At 37.7% G+C, this 19,830-nt stretch overlaps 1 protein-coding gene across 2 annotated transcripts in view; it reads left to right on the plus strand.

The window, feature by feature from the left end:
* ATP6V1C1 (ATPase H+ transporting V1 subunit C1) overlaps nucleotides 1–19,830 on the plus strand; it is a 39,064-nt gene that overhangs the window by 8,024 nt on the left and 11,210 nt on the right. Inside the window, exons 2-7 of one of the 2 annotated variants that reach the window (XM_007463261.1) lie at nucleotides 5,901–6,071; nucleotides 7,355–7,422; nucleotides 12,487–12,572; nucleotides 15,362–15,456; nucleotides 17,006–17,097; nucleotides 18,932–19,030. In XM_007463261.1, the coding sequence (XP_007463323.1) occupies nucleotides 5,940–6,071; nucleotides 7,355–7,422; nucleotides 12,487–12,572; nucleotides 15,362–15,456; nucleotides 17,006–17,097; nucleotides 18,932–19,030 (572 nt within the window). In that variant the 5' untranslated portion in view covers nucleotides 5,901–5,939. The remainder of the gene's footprint in view (nucleotides 1–5,900; nucleotides 6,072–7,354; nucleotides 7,423–12,486; nucleotides 12,573–15,361; nucleotides 15,457–17,005; nucleotides 17,098–18,931; nucleotides 19,031–19,830) is intronic. The other variant, XM_007463262.1, reaches the window with a different exon arrangement.

Here is a 19,830-nt window from a genome sequence, read left to right on the forward strand (position 1 = left end):
AAAGAGAAGCAGGAAAGAAATTTGAAGAAAATAATAGATGAATGTTGAAAACTATAAACACAGATTCAAGAATCTCTCTGAACTCCAAACAGGATAAATCCTTGTGACTCTGGGGTAGGCAGATTTTTCTTATGTCAGAACTCATATATTATAAAAGAAAAAGTCAGTAAACTGGACATCAGAATTGAAAACTTCTACTCAAAAACGCCATTAAGAAAGGGCAAGACACGAGAAAATACGTAAGAAACACACACACACCCCTCTCAAATTGTATCAGGATCATACAAAAAATTCCTACAACTCAGTAAGATCAATGCAGCTTTTTAAAAAATTAGGCACAATATTTGAATAGAAATTTCACAGAAGATTTGAATAGAAACTTCACAAAAGAATATATACAAATGGTTGATAAGAACATGAAAAGATCCTGAACTTTGTAGTCATTGTGGAAATGTGAGATTCCCCTGCAACCCCCTGGAATGGCTGAAAATAAAAAGGCTGGCAGCACTAAGTGTTGGTGGGCATGTGAAACAACTGGAACTGTGTATCTTGCTAATGAGAATATAAAATATTACATCTACTTTGGAAAACAGTTTGGTGGCTTCTTATAAAGTTAAATATATGCTAATCATTCAACTCAGAAATTCCACTTGTAGATGGTTATCCAAGAGAAATGAATGTGTATTTTCACAAAAGCTTTGTAGAGGAATATTCATAGCACCTTTGTTGTTAATGGCCCCAAACCAGTCATCGTCCACATGTCTATCAACAGGTGAATGGGTAAGCAAACCGTTGTACATTCATGTCACGGAACACTAAGCAATAAAACAGAATGAACTGCTACTGATACACAGGCCATAGACAAATATCACAGACATGCTGAGCAAAAGAAGCCAGATACAAAAGAGTACGCAGTGTGCACTTCCATTTACAATGAAATTCTACATCGGGCCAAATTGAATCTATAGTGTGACAGAAAGCAGATTGGCATCTGCCCAGGGCCAGCAGTAGGGTAGGGATTGACTGGGCCTTGGTGTGAGGGAAGGCTTTAGGAAGACAGAAATGTTCTTAATCTTGATTTTGGTGGTGGTTATACAGGTGTGTATGTTTGTCAAAAACTCATCAAACTGTACTCTTGTAATGGGTGCATTTTATTGTATATAAATTATATTTCAATGAAATTGACTTTAAAAAATATGGAGGAAGTGAAGGGAGCGAACCAATTATAAGCCAGGTATTTTAACTTTATTATCTTACTTAATCTTCACAGTTACTTATTCTTTAAAAATAGTCAACAAATGCTTTTTTTTTTTTTTTTTTGCGGTACGTGGGCCTCTCCACTGCCGCGGCCTCTCCCATTGCGGAGCTCAGGCTCCGGATGTGCAGGCTCAGCAGCCATGGCCCACGAGCCCAGCTGCTCCTTGGCACGTGGGACCTTCCTGGACTGGGGCACGAACCCGCGTCCCCTGCATCGGCAGGCGGACTCTCAACCACTGCGCCACCAGGGAAGCCCAACAAATACTTTTTGAGGTTCTATATACCAGCCTCTGTACTGAGAGTACGGTTGTGAGCAAAAGCTCTCTTGGTTTCCACCTACCCTAATGCACAGTTTATTTGGTAGAAAGACATCAATAAAAAGTGTTGCTCAGGGAAATACTTAAAAGGTGCTGTGAGAGCATATAATACATTCATCCTTAGCATGTAATATATGCACTTATATATGACATGGTACATATTGTAATATATATTTCATATAATGTATGAGGCATTTTCTGTGCCTTGGTTTCTTCGTTTGTAACCACTATCCATGAGATATACCAAATGAGTTAATCCTTGTAAAGTGTTTTGACTGGTGCTGGTAGATAGGAAGTACACAGTAAGTGTTGGCTGCTATCTTGATGACATTTGACAATTCTATTGGTAGTTCTCTAATGTTGCAGGGGTACTAACTATGCTAACTCAGGGAACACTGGAGTAGGACCAAGTTTTGGGGAAGGCATTAGGAGTTTGACTAGAAATGTTGGGTGTTTTTGGAGACATCCAGATGGAGATGTCTTGTAGTCAGCTGTGGAGACTTGTTGGGTACAGCTCTAGATGCAGCAGAGTAGCCTAGGCTGGAGATACAATTTAGAATAGTGTTCAGCATCTAGACTGGAATTGCCTTGAGTATAAATAAAATCACCAAGAGAGCAACTGTATACACACATATAAGAGAGGGACTTAAACCTCGATCTGAGTCTTGAGGAATGCCTTTTAAATCATTTTCTCTTTTGCTTAACATATGATTTGCCTATATTTATGCCTGACTTCCAGTATACAAGATGAAACAAAGGGAAATAATTAGGCATAAAAACAAGTCAGTTGAAGCAGTCAGCGGAAGTGGAGGTGTCCAGACCTTGGGTGAGATGATAACCAGTGGACACCAGTCTTGGCTGTCTGTGTGGCTCAGAAGGGGAAATGTGTTTAACAACAGGGATTTCATTTTTTGACCTCCCCCCAACAAATATGTTCATCTGCAAAGATAGGGTTTTTTTGGAACTGAGCGTAAATTGTACTTCAGTTTCAAAGAGAAATTTTTTTATGTGACTTGTTTAAGTGACAGATAACAATGGACCAAAAACCAGGGATTTTGCAGAAGTCTTATTGATGCTCTTCTCATAGGCAGTTCTTACATTTATCCTTAGATACTTAAGTCGCTTGTCTTTCGCATCAGACTCCTCTTATATAGTTTGTTTTGACCAGAGGATAGAAGAATTGAGGCCATGGCTTTGCCTGAAGTACCAACAGGTTCTTTCTCAATCCCTCTCTTTTATATTTCTGTATTCACCTGTAAAATAATGAAAGACAAAGGCTTAGTAATCTGCAGCTTTACTCATTTTTAATTTATATACTACTCTAAGGTTAGGATTTGTTTTCTGAAAGACTAAATTAAAAGAAAAAAGCTTTAAAAAACATTTAAATATTTTTCTTGGCCCTTATTTTTTTTCTCTAATCAGACTTTTTGATTGGTTCAGAGTCATTGTTATAATTATATTTCATTTATTCATAAAACGAGCAAGGACTTATTCATAAAGTCTCTTATTTATTCGTAAAATCCCTGCTGTTGGCAGGAATTGTATATGCTGGGTTTTTAGAGCATCAGAAAAGAAGGTATGATTCTGGCCCTTCAGGATTTCCCGGTCAGGTGGAGAGGAAAAGATGTTGTGAAAAAAATGAGGCAGAATAGTGTGATAAATGCATAATAGTGGCGTTTACAAGATAGTGAGTAAACAAGATATTTCCTACGTGGGACACTGGGAACAGCCTTTAGAGGCAGGATGGGACTCTAGTTTTGTTTAGAATTACCATGACATTATTTCATTTGATCCTGATGAAAGCTCTGTAGAGTCAGGCAGGTATTTTTAAATGAGGAAATATGGTCCTCTTTCTATATTTCTTGAAATCCTTTGGAAACCTGCTGGCTGAAAAAGATTTTCTAGAACTCTTAAGTGGTATGATAGTGACATCTACTGTAATAGCTCATATGGTTACAGTCTTTGAAGAAGCTGCAGTTTAGATAATTTAACAGTATCGTGAGGAAGACCTTAACAATTGATTCTGTCACCTGCCATTTTGCCGGGAGAGGAGGTGATCTGCAGGTCATCAGATACTGTTTTTCTGGCCAGGCTGAGTGCTTTGTCTGGGCTTACCATCACTATTAATCTGTGTTTAGTTTGTTGGCCATTTGAGAGAGTGCAGCTCTTAGTGCAGCCTTTTTAGGAATGTTGGAAAAAATCATTTTAGAGTACAATTCTTGAGATTCATTTAATACCACCACCTGTATTTTCACCAGTTTAACCTTTCTGAGTAGGTTTTTAAATCTGTAAGTGGGGGACTTCCCTGGTGGTGCAGTGGTTAAGAATCTGCCTGCCAATACAGGGGACACGGGTTTGAGCCCTGGTCCGGGAAGATCCCACATGCCCCGGAGCAACTAAGCCCGTGCACCACAGCTTCTGAGACCGTGTGCCACAGCTACTGAAGCCCGCGTGCCTAGAGCTTGTGCTCTGCAACGAGAAGCCACCGCAACAAGAAGCCCGATCTCTGCAACTAGAGAAAGCCCGCGTGCAGCAATGAAGACCCAATGCAGCCAAAAATAAATAAATCTATTTAAAAAAAAATCTATAAGTGGGGAGGATGATATATATCTCGTAGAAGTGTTAGGAAGATTAATTGAAATAATGTATAAAACGTTTAGAGCAATACCTAGTATGTGGTAGATGCTCTTGAAATGGAAGTTAGAAAAAAATAAGAATATTGAATGGCGTATATGTTCAGGTCACCTTCAATTGTGTAATGACCTGGTAGGATTACTTTATTTATTTTTAAACATTTTTAAAGAAATTTATTTATTTATTTGGCTGCATTGGGTCATCAGTGCTACGCGCGTTGGGTCTTCAATGCTACGTGCGGGCTTTTCTCTAGTCGTGGCGAGCGGGGGCTGTTTTTCATTGTGGTGTGCAGGCTTCTCATTGCGGTGGCTTCTCGTTGTGGAACGTGGGCTCTAGGAGCACGGGCTTCAGTAGTTGTGGCATGTGGGCTCAGTAGCTGTGGCTTGCGGGATCTAGAGTGCAGGCTCAGTAGTTGTGGCCCACGGGCGTAGTTGCTCCACGACATGTGAGATCTTCCCGGACCCGGGCTCGAACCCGTGTCTCCTGCATTGGCAGGTGGATTCTTAACCACTGCACCACCAGGGAAGCCTGGTAGGATTACTTTAATTTCAGTTGCCTTTTGAAATTATGAAAGTCCATTGCGATTAACTATAGTACTTTACATTTTAAAGGAAATTTAAATTTACAGATTTCTTTCATATTCATTATTTGATTGATTATCAGGACAATTTTGTAAGATCGTTATCTTCTGCCTAAGACTCCAAATTTCAGGAAAGCTTAAACAAGCAGTGATAGTAGAAAGTTTATGGTGGTTCTAATGAAAGCATATTAAAGTAGAAATAATGACACACTATTATATTATGAGTTCTTCTGTGTTTCTGAGTAGATTTGGTTTTGGACTTTCTTTTTCTCTGCGCGCGTGTGTGCATGTGCGCGTGCGTGTGTGTCAGGGAGAGAGGGAAAAGGAGAGGGAGAAAGATTGTGGAAGAGGGTTGGTTATGTCTTAATGGAACTCTGGAAAGTGAGATCCACACAGCCTCTTAATTCAGATCCAATAGTATTGTATTATGCATCCCTCCCTGCCCCAAGTCATATTTTAAATCAGAGACTGATTTACCAGGTTGATTGGCAAGTTTTGTTTTGTTTTTTTTTTGCAAATTTGTAAGCGTTTGATGGCCACTAAGTATACGCTAGGGATTGAGGAGATTCCCTTAGATTGAATATGGATGAAAATTAACCACCAATTTGGCTGACCTTGTAGGATTTGCTAAGCCAGATGTGGCAAATTTATTTGGTGGCTACTGTTCAAATGCATTGATTCAATTCTTTTTTAAAGGTAAGAGTTATGCATGTTTTTTTACTTCCTATTTTGGTTTTATGTTTTAAAAATTTAAGATAAACCTATAAATTTGTGACTCTCCCACCTTTTGTGGAATGAAACTATTGGTAGCTGATATTTTGGGTAGTCTCACTTCTTGACTAATTCCCACTTTAGGATGTTTTGTAATTTAAAAAAATTCTGTACTTCATGTATTAGGTCTTTATCATCTCTTTTTCCTAGTATCATAAATAAATCACCATTTACCATTAATATGGATTTACATCCAGGTAAATAGATTTGACTTTGCTTAGGATTGTATGCCAGTGCTGAATTATTGATAGTTTTGTAACAGGCTATGCTTATCACTCTGAAATAATTTAGAAACAAGTGATATTAAATGTACTTTTAGTTTGTTTTGTTTTACATTTCAGAGTCTCTCTTGATTTTGGAAGAAATATCTGGTAACCAACATGACTGAGTTCTGGCTTATATCAGCTCCTGGGGAGAAAACATGTCAGCAAACATGGGAGAAACTGCATGCGGCAACTACGAAGAACAACAATCTTGCAGTTACTTCAAAGTTCAGCATTCCTGACTTAAAGGTAAAACTGTGCTGTGCAAAATCGTTCATCATGAAGGAGAGGACAGTTGTCCTGCTTACCTTTTGGTAGAAATGAGATATCCAGGTTCCTTCAAAAGAAAACTGTCTCATCTCTAGGGATTGGCATAATTTAAAACTTATCCTGTTCTTTCTGATCTTCAAATTTTAGATAATAAGGAAATTGAGATGTCTTGAAGGAAACTACCAAAACAAAATAACATTTTTCCTAAACTTTTATGCTGTTCTAAATTATTACAATTTAAATTTTAATGAGAAATCTTATGAAAATACTCGATGTATTACTTAAATATGATTTTTAGAAGTGAAAAATCTTGGGATTATGTATTCTTATATATCACAGTGAATCCATTTTTCTGTTATTAAATTCATGTAATACTCAGTGATGTTGTAAATGTTTTACCATTGCACCTCTTTAATTATACTTGGCAAATCTATCCTAGTTATTTAATCTAGTTTATCTATTTAACATTTATTAAACATCAGTAATCTAGCAGCCTCTAAGTGAAGCAGGCTGCCAGTAATCGGTTGACTGAACTTTTGTAAAGAATGGAAAAGATCATGATACTTATATTTTTCTGGTTAACCAAATGAGGCAGTTACATACAACACTCATTTAAGAAATGCTTAAAACCACTGGTTCTTAGTATTTTGGGACTTACGAGTTCCTTTGATACACTGATATAGACTGTGGACATTTCTTCCAAAACACGCTCATTTACACGTACACAGTTTTGAGTACAAATTCAATTACAGGGAATTTCCTGGTGGTCCAGTGGTTAGGACTGTGTGCTATCACTGCAGGGGCACGGGTTCAGTCCCTGGTCAGGGAACTAAAATCCTGTGTGCCATGTGGCATGGCCAAAAATAATAATAATCATAAAGTTTCCTTTAAAAAGAAACACCACAGTTTCAGTTACAGATGCTCTGATGCATAGCTCTGGACCCTTGCTTAAGAGCTGCTCTTGTAAACCATGACTTCAGATGATCCACTGCCACTGGGCAGGACCAGCAGAGGCACAGGCCTGCTATTGTGGAATCTTCACATCTAAGTGGTGGCTGTGCCCATGAATTAGAGGATTATCTTGTACATATAAATAGCTTTGCAGTGTCTAGCAAACATTTTTTAACCACACTTGCATATTATGAAATAAAATATGGAGAACTTAAGATTTGCAGGCCCTTCAAATCAAGATGTTGTATCACCATGTTTAAAAAAAAAACAGGATGAAATCTCAGTAATGAAATGTTGTTTTTCCCTTTTAGGTTGGCACACTGGACGTCTTGGTTGGTTTGTCAGATGAACTGGCTAAACTGGATGCATTTGTAGAAGGGTAATGTATTTATATGCATAGGCTAGAGCAAAATGAGAGTCGCTATTTGGCTGCTTGGGCATTGGGTTTATTATCACATGTGTATTCTGCTTATTGGAATGGTTTTAGAAAACAATGACTTTTTTTTCTTTGTAAATCAACTTTATGAAGATACAATTAATGTGCAATAAAATACACCTGTTTGACGTGTGAAAATGGTGACTCCTTTTAATATTTTTATTGAGATATAATTTACATGCTAGGCAGTTCATCTACTTCAAGTGTACAATTCAGTGATTTTTCATATAGTCACAGAGTTGTGCAGCCATCACCACAATCAATTTTAGTACATTTTCATCCCCCTGCCACTATCATAAACATCCTGTTTCCATTACTAGTTACTCCCTAACCCCCACTGCCCACTAACCTACTTTCTGACACTATACATTTGCTTTTTGTGGACATTTCATATAAGTGGAATCATACAATATGTGGTCTCTTGTGACTGGCTTCTTTTCCTTAGTGTAATGTTTTCAAGGTTCATCCGTGTTGTAGCATGTATCAACATTTAATTTCTTTTTACTACCAAATAATATTACATTGTGTGGATATACTGCATTCTGTTAATCCATTCATCAGTTGATGGATATTAAGGTTGTTTCCTTTTTTTGGCTCATATGGATAATGCTACCATGAATATTTGTGTACAAGTATTTGTGAGCTCATGTGTTTTCATTTCTCTTGGGTATGTACCTAGGAGTGGAATTGCTGGGTCAATGTGACTGTACTTTTAACATTTTGAAGAACTGCCAGACTGTTTTCCAAAGTGGTTGTACCATTTTACAGTCTCACCAGCAGTGTACGAAGGTTCTAATTTCTCCACATTGTTGACAATACTTGTTACTGTCCATCTTTTTGATTATAGCCATCCTAGTGGATATTAAAGAGAATTTCATTGTGTTTTTGATTTGCATTTCCCTGATGGCTAATAATGTGTTAAGCATCTTTTCATGTGTTTGTTAGCCATTTGTGTTTCTTCTTTGGGGAAATGTCTGTTTGGATCCTTTGCCTTTTTTTTAATTGGCTTATTGGTCATTTGATTATTGACTTGTAAGAGTTCTTTATATATTCTAGATACAACTCTCTTATCAGATATGACTTGCAAATATTTTCTCCCATTCTGTCGGTCGTCTTCACTTTCTAGATAGTGTCCTTGGGAGCACAAAACATTTAATTTTAATGTCCAATTTATCTCTTTTTTGTTGTTGCTTGTGTTTTTGATGTTGTATGGAAGAAAACATTGCCTAATCCAAGGTCACACAGTTTTATATCTGTATTTTCTCTAAGAGTTTTATAGTTTTAGTTTTTACATTTAGGCCTTTGATCCATTTTGAGTGAATTTTGTATGTGGTGTGAGGGAGAAGTCCATCTTCATTCTTTTGCATGTGGATATCCAGTTGTCCATTTGTTGAAAACACTATTCTCTCTCCATTGAACTGTCCTGACACCCTTGCAAAAATCCATGGAACATAAATGTAAGGGTTTATTTCTGGACGCTTATTTGTATTCCATATTCCTGTCCTTATGCCAGTACCACATTGCCCTCTTTACTGCAGCTTTGTAGTAAGTTTTGAAATTAGGAAGTGTGAGCTCTCCAACTTAACTTTGTCTTTTTCAAGATTATTTTGGCTGTTTGGTTCCTTTCATTTCCATTTGCATTTTAGGAACACCATGTCAAATATCTGCTAAAAGTCAGCTGGAATTTTGATGGGGATTTTGTAGAATCTGTAGATAATTTGGGCAGTATTGCCATCCTGACATATTAAATCTTTGATTCATTAACGTGGGCTGTTACGCCATTTATTTGAGGATTTATTTGGTGATGCTTTTGTCTTCAAAATTCAGTTACATTAAAAGATTTTTCTAGGCTACAGGTTTAGTCACTTGAAATTCAGTTACTGTGTATTTTAGCTGAAGATGGGTATGAGATCCTTAATAACTTTCTGAATTTTGATTGACAGACTCAGTCTACAATCCCTTTTACTCTTGATGTACAGAGCTTTCTAAATACTTAGGGCTTAGGTAAATAGGTATAATTTGTAAAAAACCAGAATTTTGGAGAATCTTAGAAATGTACATCTGATTAAAGCTTTAAGGGAACAGACCTGAATAGAGGGGAACTTATTCTCAAAATCTGTGCAGAAGGGTTTTCTTGCTTATGCTGTTATGCTTTTCTGAATTGATAGAACCACCATAATGCAGTACTCTGGTAGTAGAGGCTGAGGTGTTGCAGAGAGATCTTTTGACATAACAACGTGGTAAGTAAATAAATAGACCTAAAGATGTACTCATGAGGCAAAAGGCCAGTTGGGGGCCAGTTTTACAGTAGATTATGCAAGAGATATTGAAAACGTCAGCTAAGGGCAGGCACTAGGCAATAAAAATGGAAAAGAGAGGATGAAAGCAAAAGTAACAAACTGCTTTTAGGGTTAGTAATTCCATGCATTCAGTAGAGCAAATGTGAAAATAATTTTTGATGATAGTCTCAGTTCTTACCATCAGTCAGTTTTTTGTCTCTTGGTTTCTTGTTATAGGTTTTTTTTTTTTTTTTTTTTTTTTTGGGGTATGCGGGCCTCTCACCGCTGTGGCCTCTCCCGTCGCGGAGCACAGGCTCCGGACGCGCAGGCCCAGCGGCTATGGCTCACGGGCCCAGCCACTCCGCGGCATGTGGGATCTTCCCGGACCGGGGCACGAACCCGCGTCCCTTGCATCGGCAGGCGGACTCTCAACCACTGCGCCACCAGGGAAGCCCTGATTATAGGTTTTTAATTAAGTAAACTTTTCGTGGTTGCCCCCCCTGAGGTGATTGTCCTTTCTGCAGTCCCACCAGCCTCATTGCAATGTTAGGTCATGACAATGAAGAGGACAGTGAGAAGGGAGGTTCCTGAGAATATAATGATTAACACTTACTTGGATCCTTATTAATCACCTCAATAGCTCTCTAGATCTTTCTTTAAATCATCAGTGGGATGTCCTGAGTATAGTTTAAGGTTTGCGCACATTTTTTAGGGAAGTAAGTATTTAGGGCAAATGCAGTTCATTTGGTCAGAAGCATTGCAAGTTGCCTATGCAGTTTGTTAGCTATTCTTTTCTGCACTGTTACGCAATCTTGTCTTTGTATCAGTCTTCCTGAAAGATATGAGGAATTTAAAAATCATATGGTTGTTAGACCTAGGTAGAATTGACAGATGCTAGCTTAATGACTGAGTGTTCCAGTTTTTAAACTCTGAACATTGTGGTGGAGTAAATTATAGTTTATACTTTTTCAGTAATCTGATCATTAGAGCAGTTTGTTTTTTGTTGTTTTTTTTTAAGGTGACCATGTGTCATGGATACTCCTGTAGAGATGCATAGGGAGATTGTCAAGGTCTGAGTTATGCGATGTTAAGTTGATAAATTTGACACCAGGCAGTTCTACACTCTGAACCATTTCTCTGGTAAACATGCACATTTTTTTTAAAAAATTGAAGTATAGTTGATTTACAATGTTGTGAACATGCACATTTTGGAATGTTCATAGCAGATGGTTCTGTTTACAAGATGCTCGTCAACTTATATAGGAATAATGGTTTGTCTTCTGTGAAGGAATGGGTGAATTTTGGAGACACAGCCAAGTGTATGGACAAATCCCAAGTTAAACATGTTGAAGACTTACGGCTTACATCATTTTTTTCTGAATTTGTTCCACTTTCTTAGGTTTGAGGTCATTCCGCATGGGATCGTCATTCACATTTTGTCCTTCTGTTGCTTTTTTCTGGCCCTTATTGGTTCATGTTGCAGGAGTTTCTTAATTTGTCTTCCAGTTTACACTCCTTGCTGTTGAGCACAAAGTCATTGGAGAAATTGTCTGAAGTCCTGTTTTGACCATATTACACCTCTCCCTAAAGGCTGACATCAGAGGCAATCTACCTGCAGTCTGGCCCCAGCCGGCCATCCTAGCACAACCTCCTTTCTCCTGAGCACGACACTCCCGGCAGTCTGGACCCCTCATCATTCGTTGCTTTTCTTATCTCTCTGGATCTTGTCTCATATGATGCCCTGTGGCAAGAATATACATTCTTGCCACCTAATCAGCCTTTCAAAACCATTCCTGTCCTTCATTGCCCTGCTCCTGATCCGTTCTGCTTTTTTGATTACAGTAGCTGGAAGTGAAGTCTTTTTCCTTTATGTGTTTCTGTCTGTAGCCTGGTCATCTCAGCTGCCGCTCACCACAGATGGCTTTGTATTTTAGTCATCCGTCTTTTTTGGTATCTTTCCATTTTGATTTTAAGCAATGGGAAGCTAGATTTTTGGCGTATACTTTTGTATCCCACCCACGGCCCAGAGGTAGACAAGGAATGGGGGAAAGAACACCAGACTCCAGTGTTTTTAGTCACAGCTCTGCTGGGAACTGGTTTTGTGAGTTTTGGGGCTAAGTCACTTACTCTCTTCATACCTGGGGGTGTCTTTATTTATAAGGTGAAGGGATCGAGAAGGTGATATGCAGGTGCCTCAGTAGTTTTGGCACCATGGTTTCCCCTTTAGATTGTTTCTCTCAAATAGTAGATGCTCAATAAATAGTTAATAAGTAGTGTAGGACCGCATTCTTCATTGTTACCGTTGCTTGTATTCTATTGCCTGTGGGATCCCTTTTGTCCTAAGGGGAAGCACATAACTGGTGAATGAAAGCTCCTGCATCCCCCTTTGTTTTTGCAGTGCAGTGAGATCTGTTGCCCAGTTTTTCAGCTTATTCTCGCTAGCTTTCCACTACTTTCTTTCCAGACTTGGTAAACATATTGCATGTGGTCTCCTTAAAACTACAGTTACTCAGTTGAGTTTGACATATGTAATAAGATCTTGGTGCTTTTTGTCCTTAAAACATTATTTTAGAAGTTAGGACCCATTTGTTCTATATTATACAGATAGTGTAATTGGAACAAATAGAGTCAAATTCGTGTCTTTATGTAATGTGTTCATTGTGTAGTATGGAATTTAGGTTGTTTTCCTGAAAGTGATTGTTGATTTTTTTTTTTTTTTTCTCCCAAGGGTGGTTAAGAAAGTGGCTCAGTATATGGCTGACGTATTGGAGGATAGTAAAGATAAAGTTCAGGAGAATTTGTTGGCCAATGGAGGTAAGCTAATGTTTCATGATTTGCATTTGATTTCTCTAAAGTGAACGACTTAAAAAAGGTTTATAGGTAAGGATATTATATACAATAGAAAGCCATTAAAATAGAATGATTACTACTGAATTTGGTGATATTGCCAGTTACATTCTTTCCTCTGAAACACAACCTCTCATAAGACAATCCTACATAATATATAAGATAGTTTATGATATGGATCCTTCCAAAAGCAATGTTATAAAGATTTACCTTAGTTCTTTCCAGAATCTGTTTGTCAACTCCCATTAACGACTGTGTTTCCATGTTATGTCTCTCAGCATTGTTCCAGTTGAATACTTCTTTTCTCTAGCTTTTTGTATTTAATAGCATCCAACTGCTAAATCCTTACAATAAACATTATTAATTTTATTGCAGAGTAATGCCTCCTCCCTTCAGATTTGAATGTGACATTTCTTTAGTACCCATAGAATAGTCTACCACCGACCTCTCCATAGCTAGAAACTAGTATTTACGTAGAGTTTGCTCTATGTAATAATGGCTTTATAAAGATGGTTTCAACCGCATTGTTGTCATTTATACTTGCATTTGTTGTTTTCTCCTGAAGTATCACTTTAGCACTTGCTTCATTTTTAATTAGGCTGATCTTTAGTGATACGTCATTATAATAAGAAACAACCCTTTCCTTTCTTTCTGTCCTATATTGCCTACTGTGATAAATAAAGGTCACTGATGTGACTTGGTTAAATTAACGTTTGTTAAGTAAAGCCCTGGGGTGTCATGGGTTGGTGAGCAACGGTTCAACAAAAGACCACAAGGGGAAGAGAAATAGAGAAGTTTATTACTCACAGGTCCTGGAGGAGGGGGGCAAGGCAGGGAGGTCAAGATGGGGTGCCGGCAGAGGGAGAGCGGCGGGACCTGGGGCACATGCCTTTATTAGGGCCCATGGGTGGAGTGCTTTGGGGTTCCCAAGCCAAGTCCAGGTTGGTCGATTCAAACCAAAAAGGAGGGTTTCAGTTAACTTCGAGGGGGTCTTATCTAAAGGGTACACTAGCAGGGGAGGCCCTGGGCAGCAGCAGAGAGCGCTTATCGTAGGGTCATATCAGGGAAATCATATCAGGAGCTTACATCCACTTGTGATTGCAGGCTTCTAGGCCCCTGTAGGCCACTTGGCCACACAGAAATGGATGCTGAGGCAGCAGTATGGAGATTTGGCTAAACTCTCAACAGTCACTGTATTTTAAATCCAGTGTCTCTCTAATCTCATTTCTTCTCCTTGCAAATAATAGATGCTCAGAAGTACTTAATCAGTAAAAAAAAATTTTTTTAGTAATTTATTTTTACTCTTTGCTAATAATAGCGATCCTGAGCTGCTTACTGTGTCTGTTAATGTGCGGCTGGGGGCAGGACGAAAGTTAGGTGTGTTAACAACTTAGGTGCCTTCACTGGTCTCTAGGTACCTGATGAACTAGGGCGGTCAGTCTGCGAGGCCGAATGGGGGATGACTGTCTAGGGGGCATTGCATCCAAAACTGCTTTTGGAGATACCATCTATGTTGTTGACTCGCTGGTATTATGTAGGGAGAAGTTGAGGAGAGAAGATATTTTGGTATGAATTACTTTTGCCAGTTAACCATAATTGACATTTGGTTTCCGTGACCTTGATCCCATCAGACTTGAGGAGTAAAGTCATCTTGACTACCACACTTCCAGGGAATTAGTGGTTGAGTGTCTCTTTGGCTCTGCATTTCTTTTTTTTTTTTTTCTTTTTTTTCGCGGTACGCGGGCCTCTCACTGTTGTGGCCTCTCCCGCTGTGGAGCACAGGCTCCGGACGCGCAGGCTCAGCGGCCATGGCTCACGGGCCCAGCTGCTCCGCAGCATGAGGGATCTTCCCGGACCGGGGCACGAACCCACATCCCCTGCATTGTCAGGCGGACTCTCAACCACTGTGCCACCAGGGAAGCTCTGCATTTCTTATTCTTGTCATTTGAAAGTGAAAAGGTCCATGTTTTGAAGATTACTGACATATAGACTCCTAGGAACAGTCATCACAGGGTTTTAACAGACGAGTTCGTTTTCAGTTTGTTTGGGTAAGTTGCAAAGAAAGAACATACTTTTGTCAGATTCTACCTATTGAGGAGACAGTTTGAAGTAGGGTTTTTTTTTAATGTATTATTTTAAAAATTATTTTATTTTATTTATTTTTGGCTGTTTTGGGTCTTTGTTGCTGTGCGCGCTTTCTCTAGTTGCGGCAAGCGGGGGCAACTCTTCATTGCGGTGCGCGGGCTTCTCATTGCTGTGGATTCGCTGGTTGCAGAGCACGGGCTCTAGGCGTGCGGGCTCTAGAGCACAGGCTCCGCAGCATGTGGGATCTTCCTGGACCAGGGCTCGAACCCGTGTCCCCTGCATTGGCAGGTGGATTCTTAACCACTGTGCCACTGGGGAATCCCCTGAAGTAGATTCTTAATCTTTTTCTGTCTCTTTCTTCTACATATGAGGCATACCATGGGAATGTACATATTCCATTTATTAAGTCATCAGATTAGAAAGGAACATTTTAATATATATTAAATTTTGAGTAAGGAGAACAGATCCAGTCAGATTACAAGGTAAAAATTTTGATTAATCCATGTTACTTAATACAGTTCCACATTTACTTAACCAGGATTCTTCACAAATGATGACATCTTCACTGATTTTCTTAATACCAGTTTCAGCACTAAAACCTATTACTGTGTAGCAAACTATACAAAATTCTATTGCTTCTCCTCAGTAATTAATTTCTTCCCTTATTTCAGTTGACTTGGTTACTTATATAACAAGGTTTCAATGGGACATGGCTAAATATCCAATCAAGCAGTCCCTGAAAAATATTTCTGAAATAATTGCCAAGGTAAGATAAATGATACAGGTAGGACACATTGATTTATAGTGGCTTTATTTATTTTATAAGTATTTAGCTATTAAATACTCTAATTTAGGTTTTGACAGGGCAGCTTAATTATATGTGACTTACTACAGTTTTACTAAAAAAATAAAGGTGTCAAAAAAGGATAACACTTTCATGTGTACATTATCCAAATTGTGTAGTTTATTTAGGTAGTTTAAGTTAAATGTTACATCAACAATGTTTGAATAAGAAAAGTAACTTTAAAATTTTATAGTTATTTATATAAATTTGAAGCATAATTGAGATCACATAGAACAGGAAGTTGGAATAGATTATTTATGAATCATTCAGATGTATGATAATGGTCACTTAAGTATGTTATGTACAGTACTGATTCAGATTAAACTTTATGGGTTCTCTGACACCTTCCCTTCTGATGTTCAGTATTGATTCTCTACCCAGAAAAATTGCCCGTATTCTTGTACCACATGATTTTATGAACAGTTTCAGGGAGCCCACACGTGTTAAAGCCCATCCATGAATTCACTGAATTAAGAGCTCCTTTTATGTTTCAAAGTCCTTGAGCTTGAGAGAAAAATGTGAAAGTCTTACCTGAAACTATAATGAGGCAGTAGACAAGGACCTATTAATTGTGTGACAACATTTCTGTGACCTGGCTAGGATGAAAAGTATGGTTTAAATCATCTGGACAGACTTCCTTGGCTCCCACTGGCTTTATTTGTACGTTGTGCTCTATGGTTAAATGTAAATGAATAGCATATCAAGGATTTTAACTCAAGTCATCATATAATTTAATGAAAATGAGTAGTCAGATAATATAAAGTGGTGCTCTTACTGTGAGCCTTGTTTCCTTTTGATCCTTATCAAGGATTTCGTCGTCTTCTTCCTGATACTATTATAGTTGAGGAAAGAGGCTCAGAGAGGTGAAAGAGGCACCCCAGTGCCACACAGCTGGCGATGGTAGAGCTGAGCTGAAATTAGTTCCTCAAATTTTAAATCTACTGCTTTGTGTTTTCTCCCTAAGTTGTTAGTAGTTTTACTCATCTTTATGAAAAATCAGCTTGTGTAACATTTATAAATAAATTCAAACATAATTTTAATTTTATTGCGAAAATATTTTGTGGAAGAGTAGTGGTGTTGTGAGCAGCAAAACTCTGTGTGATTTAGTTCCTTTGGAAATTAATCCTTGAAACTTGTATTTTAAAGCCTTTTAATTAGTTATCTCTGTAACCAGTGGCCTAGATTCCATTTACATGGTTTAAGAAGTAATATAGTAACAATAATTAAAATACATGTAGACTAAAACATTATCTTTAATAGAAAAGATTATATGAAAATTACCATAGTTATTAAAAATGAAGTAGGTTTGTTTTTTAATGACCTTTAAAGGCATGCTTTTAAAGTAATAGAATATTTTTACATCAGGAACTAGTGATGTTTTGTTTTTTAAAGTTTAAGCACAGCTACTTTGATTGTATTAGTGGAGGCAGGTTTAGGAAAATTTTCCCTTTTTCTCTTTTTCTCTTTAAAGGGAGTGACTCAGATTGACAATGACCTGAAATCTCGAGCATCTGCATATAACAACCTGAAAGGGAATCTTCAGAATTTGGAACGAAAGAATGCGTAAGCATGTCAAGTATATGTAAATAATTAAAAATTGGGAGGGACTTCCCTGGAGGTCCAGTAGTTAAGAATCTGTGCTTCCACTGCAGGGGGTGCAGGTTCAGTCCTGGTCGGGGAACTAAGATTCCGCGTGCCTCACGGCACAGCCAAAAAAAAAAAAAAAGGATTGGGGACGCACTCTAGCATATACTGAATGAACTATTGTTAGGGGTTAGTAAGTTCCACTTTGTGCTGTTTCTATAATCAAAATGGTGTTTTTTTCACTTCATGGAGAAAAGCTCACTAATTCAGGCTAGTCAAAACAGATGTGAGGCTGATTTATTATACTCGTTTCATACATAATACTTGTGAGTTGGGTCTTGGTTTATCCCTTTATCCATCTGGTTTTTCACTGAAAATTATCTAAAGTTAATTGTTTTAAATCAAATGATAGTTTAATTACATAGCAATTATCTGCTGCTTAAAAGAATTCTATAGAAGAATCCTTTTGTAATGTAATACTCATTCTTTAATTTTTCTGTTTTCCAAGTTTTGATTTTTTACATATTAGGTTTTCTTAAAATAGACCACTCTTGTTTCGGTTAATATCACTGTAGTATGACTACTACAAGTGTAGCTTTAAGCACTTAACTCTTCCAGTTATGCATTCATATCCCAGAGAGAAAGTTGGTTGGATACTGTCAGTGGTGCAAACAGGGCAAGTCATTTTCACTGTGAAATGTACTAGGAGACCAAATGAAGACTGTGTTAAAACAGTTGATTATTGGGTTAACTAACCAAAATTGATAACCCAGGAAGAGGGAGGAAAATCAAAGGTTGTGCTGGGGACGCAGCATATACTGAATGAACTATTGTTAGGGGTTAGTAAGTTCCACTTTGTGCTGTTTCTATAATCAAAATGGTGTTTTTTTCACTTCATGGAGAAAAGCTCACTAATTCAGGCTAGTCAAAACAGATGTGAGGCTGATTTATTATACTCGTTTCATACATAATACTTGTGAGTTGGGTCTTGGTTTATCCCTTTATCCATCTGGTTTTTCACTGAAAATTATCTAAAGTTAATTGTTTTAAATCAAATGATAGTTTAATTACATAGCAATTATCTGCTGCTTAAAAGAATTCTATAGAAGAATCCTTTTGTAATGTAATACTCATTCTTTAATTTTTCTGTTTTCCAAGTTTTGATTTTTTACATATTAGGTTTTCTTAAAATAGACCACTCTTGTTTCGGTTAATATCACTGTAGTATGACTACTACAAGTGTAGCTTTAAGCACTTAACTCTTCCAGTTATGCATTCATATCCCAGAGAGAAAGTTGGTTGGATACTGTCAGTGGTGCAAACAGGGCAAGTCATTTTCACTGTGAAATGTACTAGGAGACCAAATGAAGACTGTGTTAAAACAGTTGATTATTGGGTTAACTAACCAAAATTGATAACCCAGGAAGAGGGAGGAAAATCAAAGGTTGTGCTTAGATGATATGATTTCATAATTATGATGAGGTAGACTTTAATTGATACCTAATGAATAACACTTTCTCAGTTAAGATACTATATATGTAATCAAGAGAAGGGCTGAGTTATAATAATTAAAGCAAACACAAAGGGAGACCCTAGAGGCAAGGTCTGATAAAATGTTTACATTTCTTCGGGTTTGGATGTGGGAAATATTCAGCTAAATTTTGACTTCTTATAAAATAAAATGTTAACTCAGGCTAATCCCTCTCTTGAGATGTATGTATAGTATATGTGACTATAATTAGCCTGCTGTTTCTTTACTTGTGTTCTGGAAGCACATGATTATCAGCCTAATGGTTTTTTTCTTATTCCTCAGAGGAAGTTTGCTAACTAGAAGTCTAGCAGAAATTGTGAAGAAGGATGACTTTGTTCTTGACTCAGAGTATCTCGTCACATTACTGGTCGTGGTTCCCAAGTATGTCTTTTTATTACAGAAGGTTTTTACCTGTGAAAATACAAGAAAAATATTAGTGTCTGATATTGTAATTTGAAGTTTTCCATAAACCCAAGTGTAAAGGCAGTGTCACCTTGTCATTTGTTCTGTCAACCAACATGTACTCATATGGCACATACAGTAGAATTTAGTTCATAACCTGGTAATAGAGCTGTCAATTATAAATTGATATTCCAGATCAAAATTTGCTTAGTAGAGTTGGCCCATTAAAAAATTAAATAATGCTAAATTATTGGACTTAAAAGGAATATTGTTCTTAGATTTTTCAAAACAGGGAGCTATTTCTTTTTCTGAAAAATATTTGATGATTGGTTAGGATGAATTAAGCCCTCTAAGAAGCAAAGGATGGATTAGATAAAAGCTTGGCATATTTTTTCTGCAAAGGGCCAGATAGTAAGTATTTTACCCTTTGCAAGGCATATGGTCTCTGATACAGCTACTCAGTTCTGTCACTTCAACTTTGTGGTTGTAGCTGAAAGCGGTCACACACAGTATGTACATGAATGGACGTGGCTGTGTGTCAGTAGAACTTTATTTACAAAAACAGGTGTACAGGTTACGGGTGTAGTTTGCTGGGTTAGACTATCCTTTGAAATCTCCTTTAGATTAGGTCTTCTGTTTTAATTAATATTTGGTAATCTTGGTAAAATGAAACCTTTGGAAGATTAGAACTGTGTGTGTGTGTGTGTGTGTGTGTGTGAGAGAGAGAGAGAGAGAGAGAGGGGGAGGGAGAGAGAGAGAGGGAGAGGGAGAGGGAGAGA

The sequence above is a fragment of the Lipotes vexillifer genome, unplaced genomic scaffold, assembly GCF_000442215.2.
Source record: "Lipotes vexillifer unplaced genomic scaffold, Lipotes_vexillifer_v1.1 scaffold1829, whole genome shotgun sequence".
Lineage (NCBI taxonomy): Eukaryota > Metazoa > Chordata > Mammalia > Artiodactyla > Lipotidae > Lipotes > Lipotes vexillifer.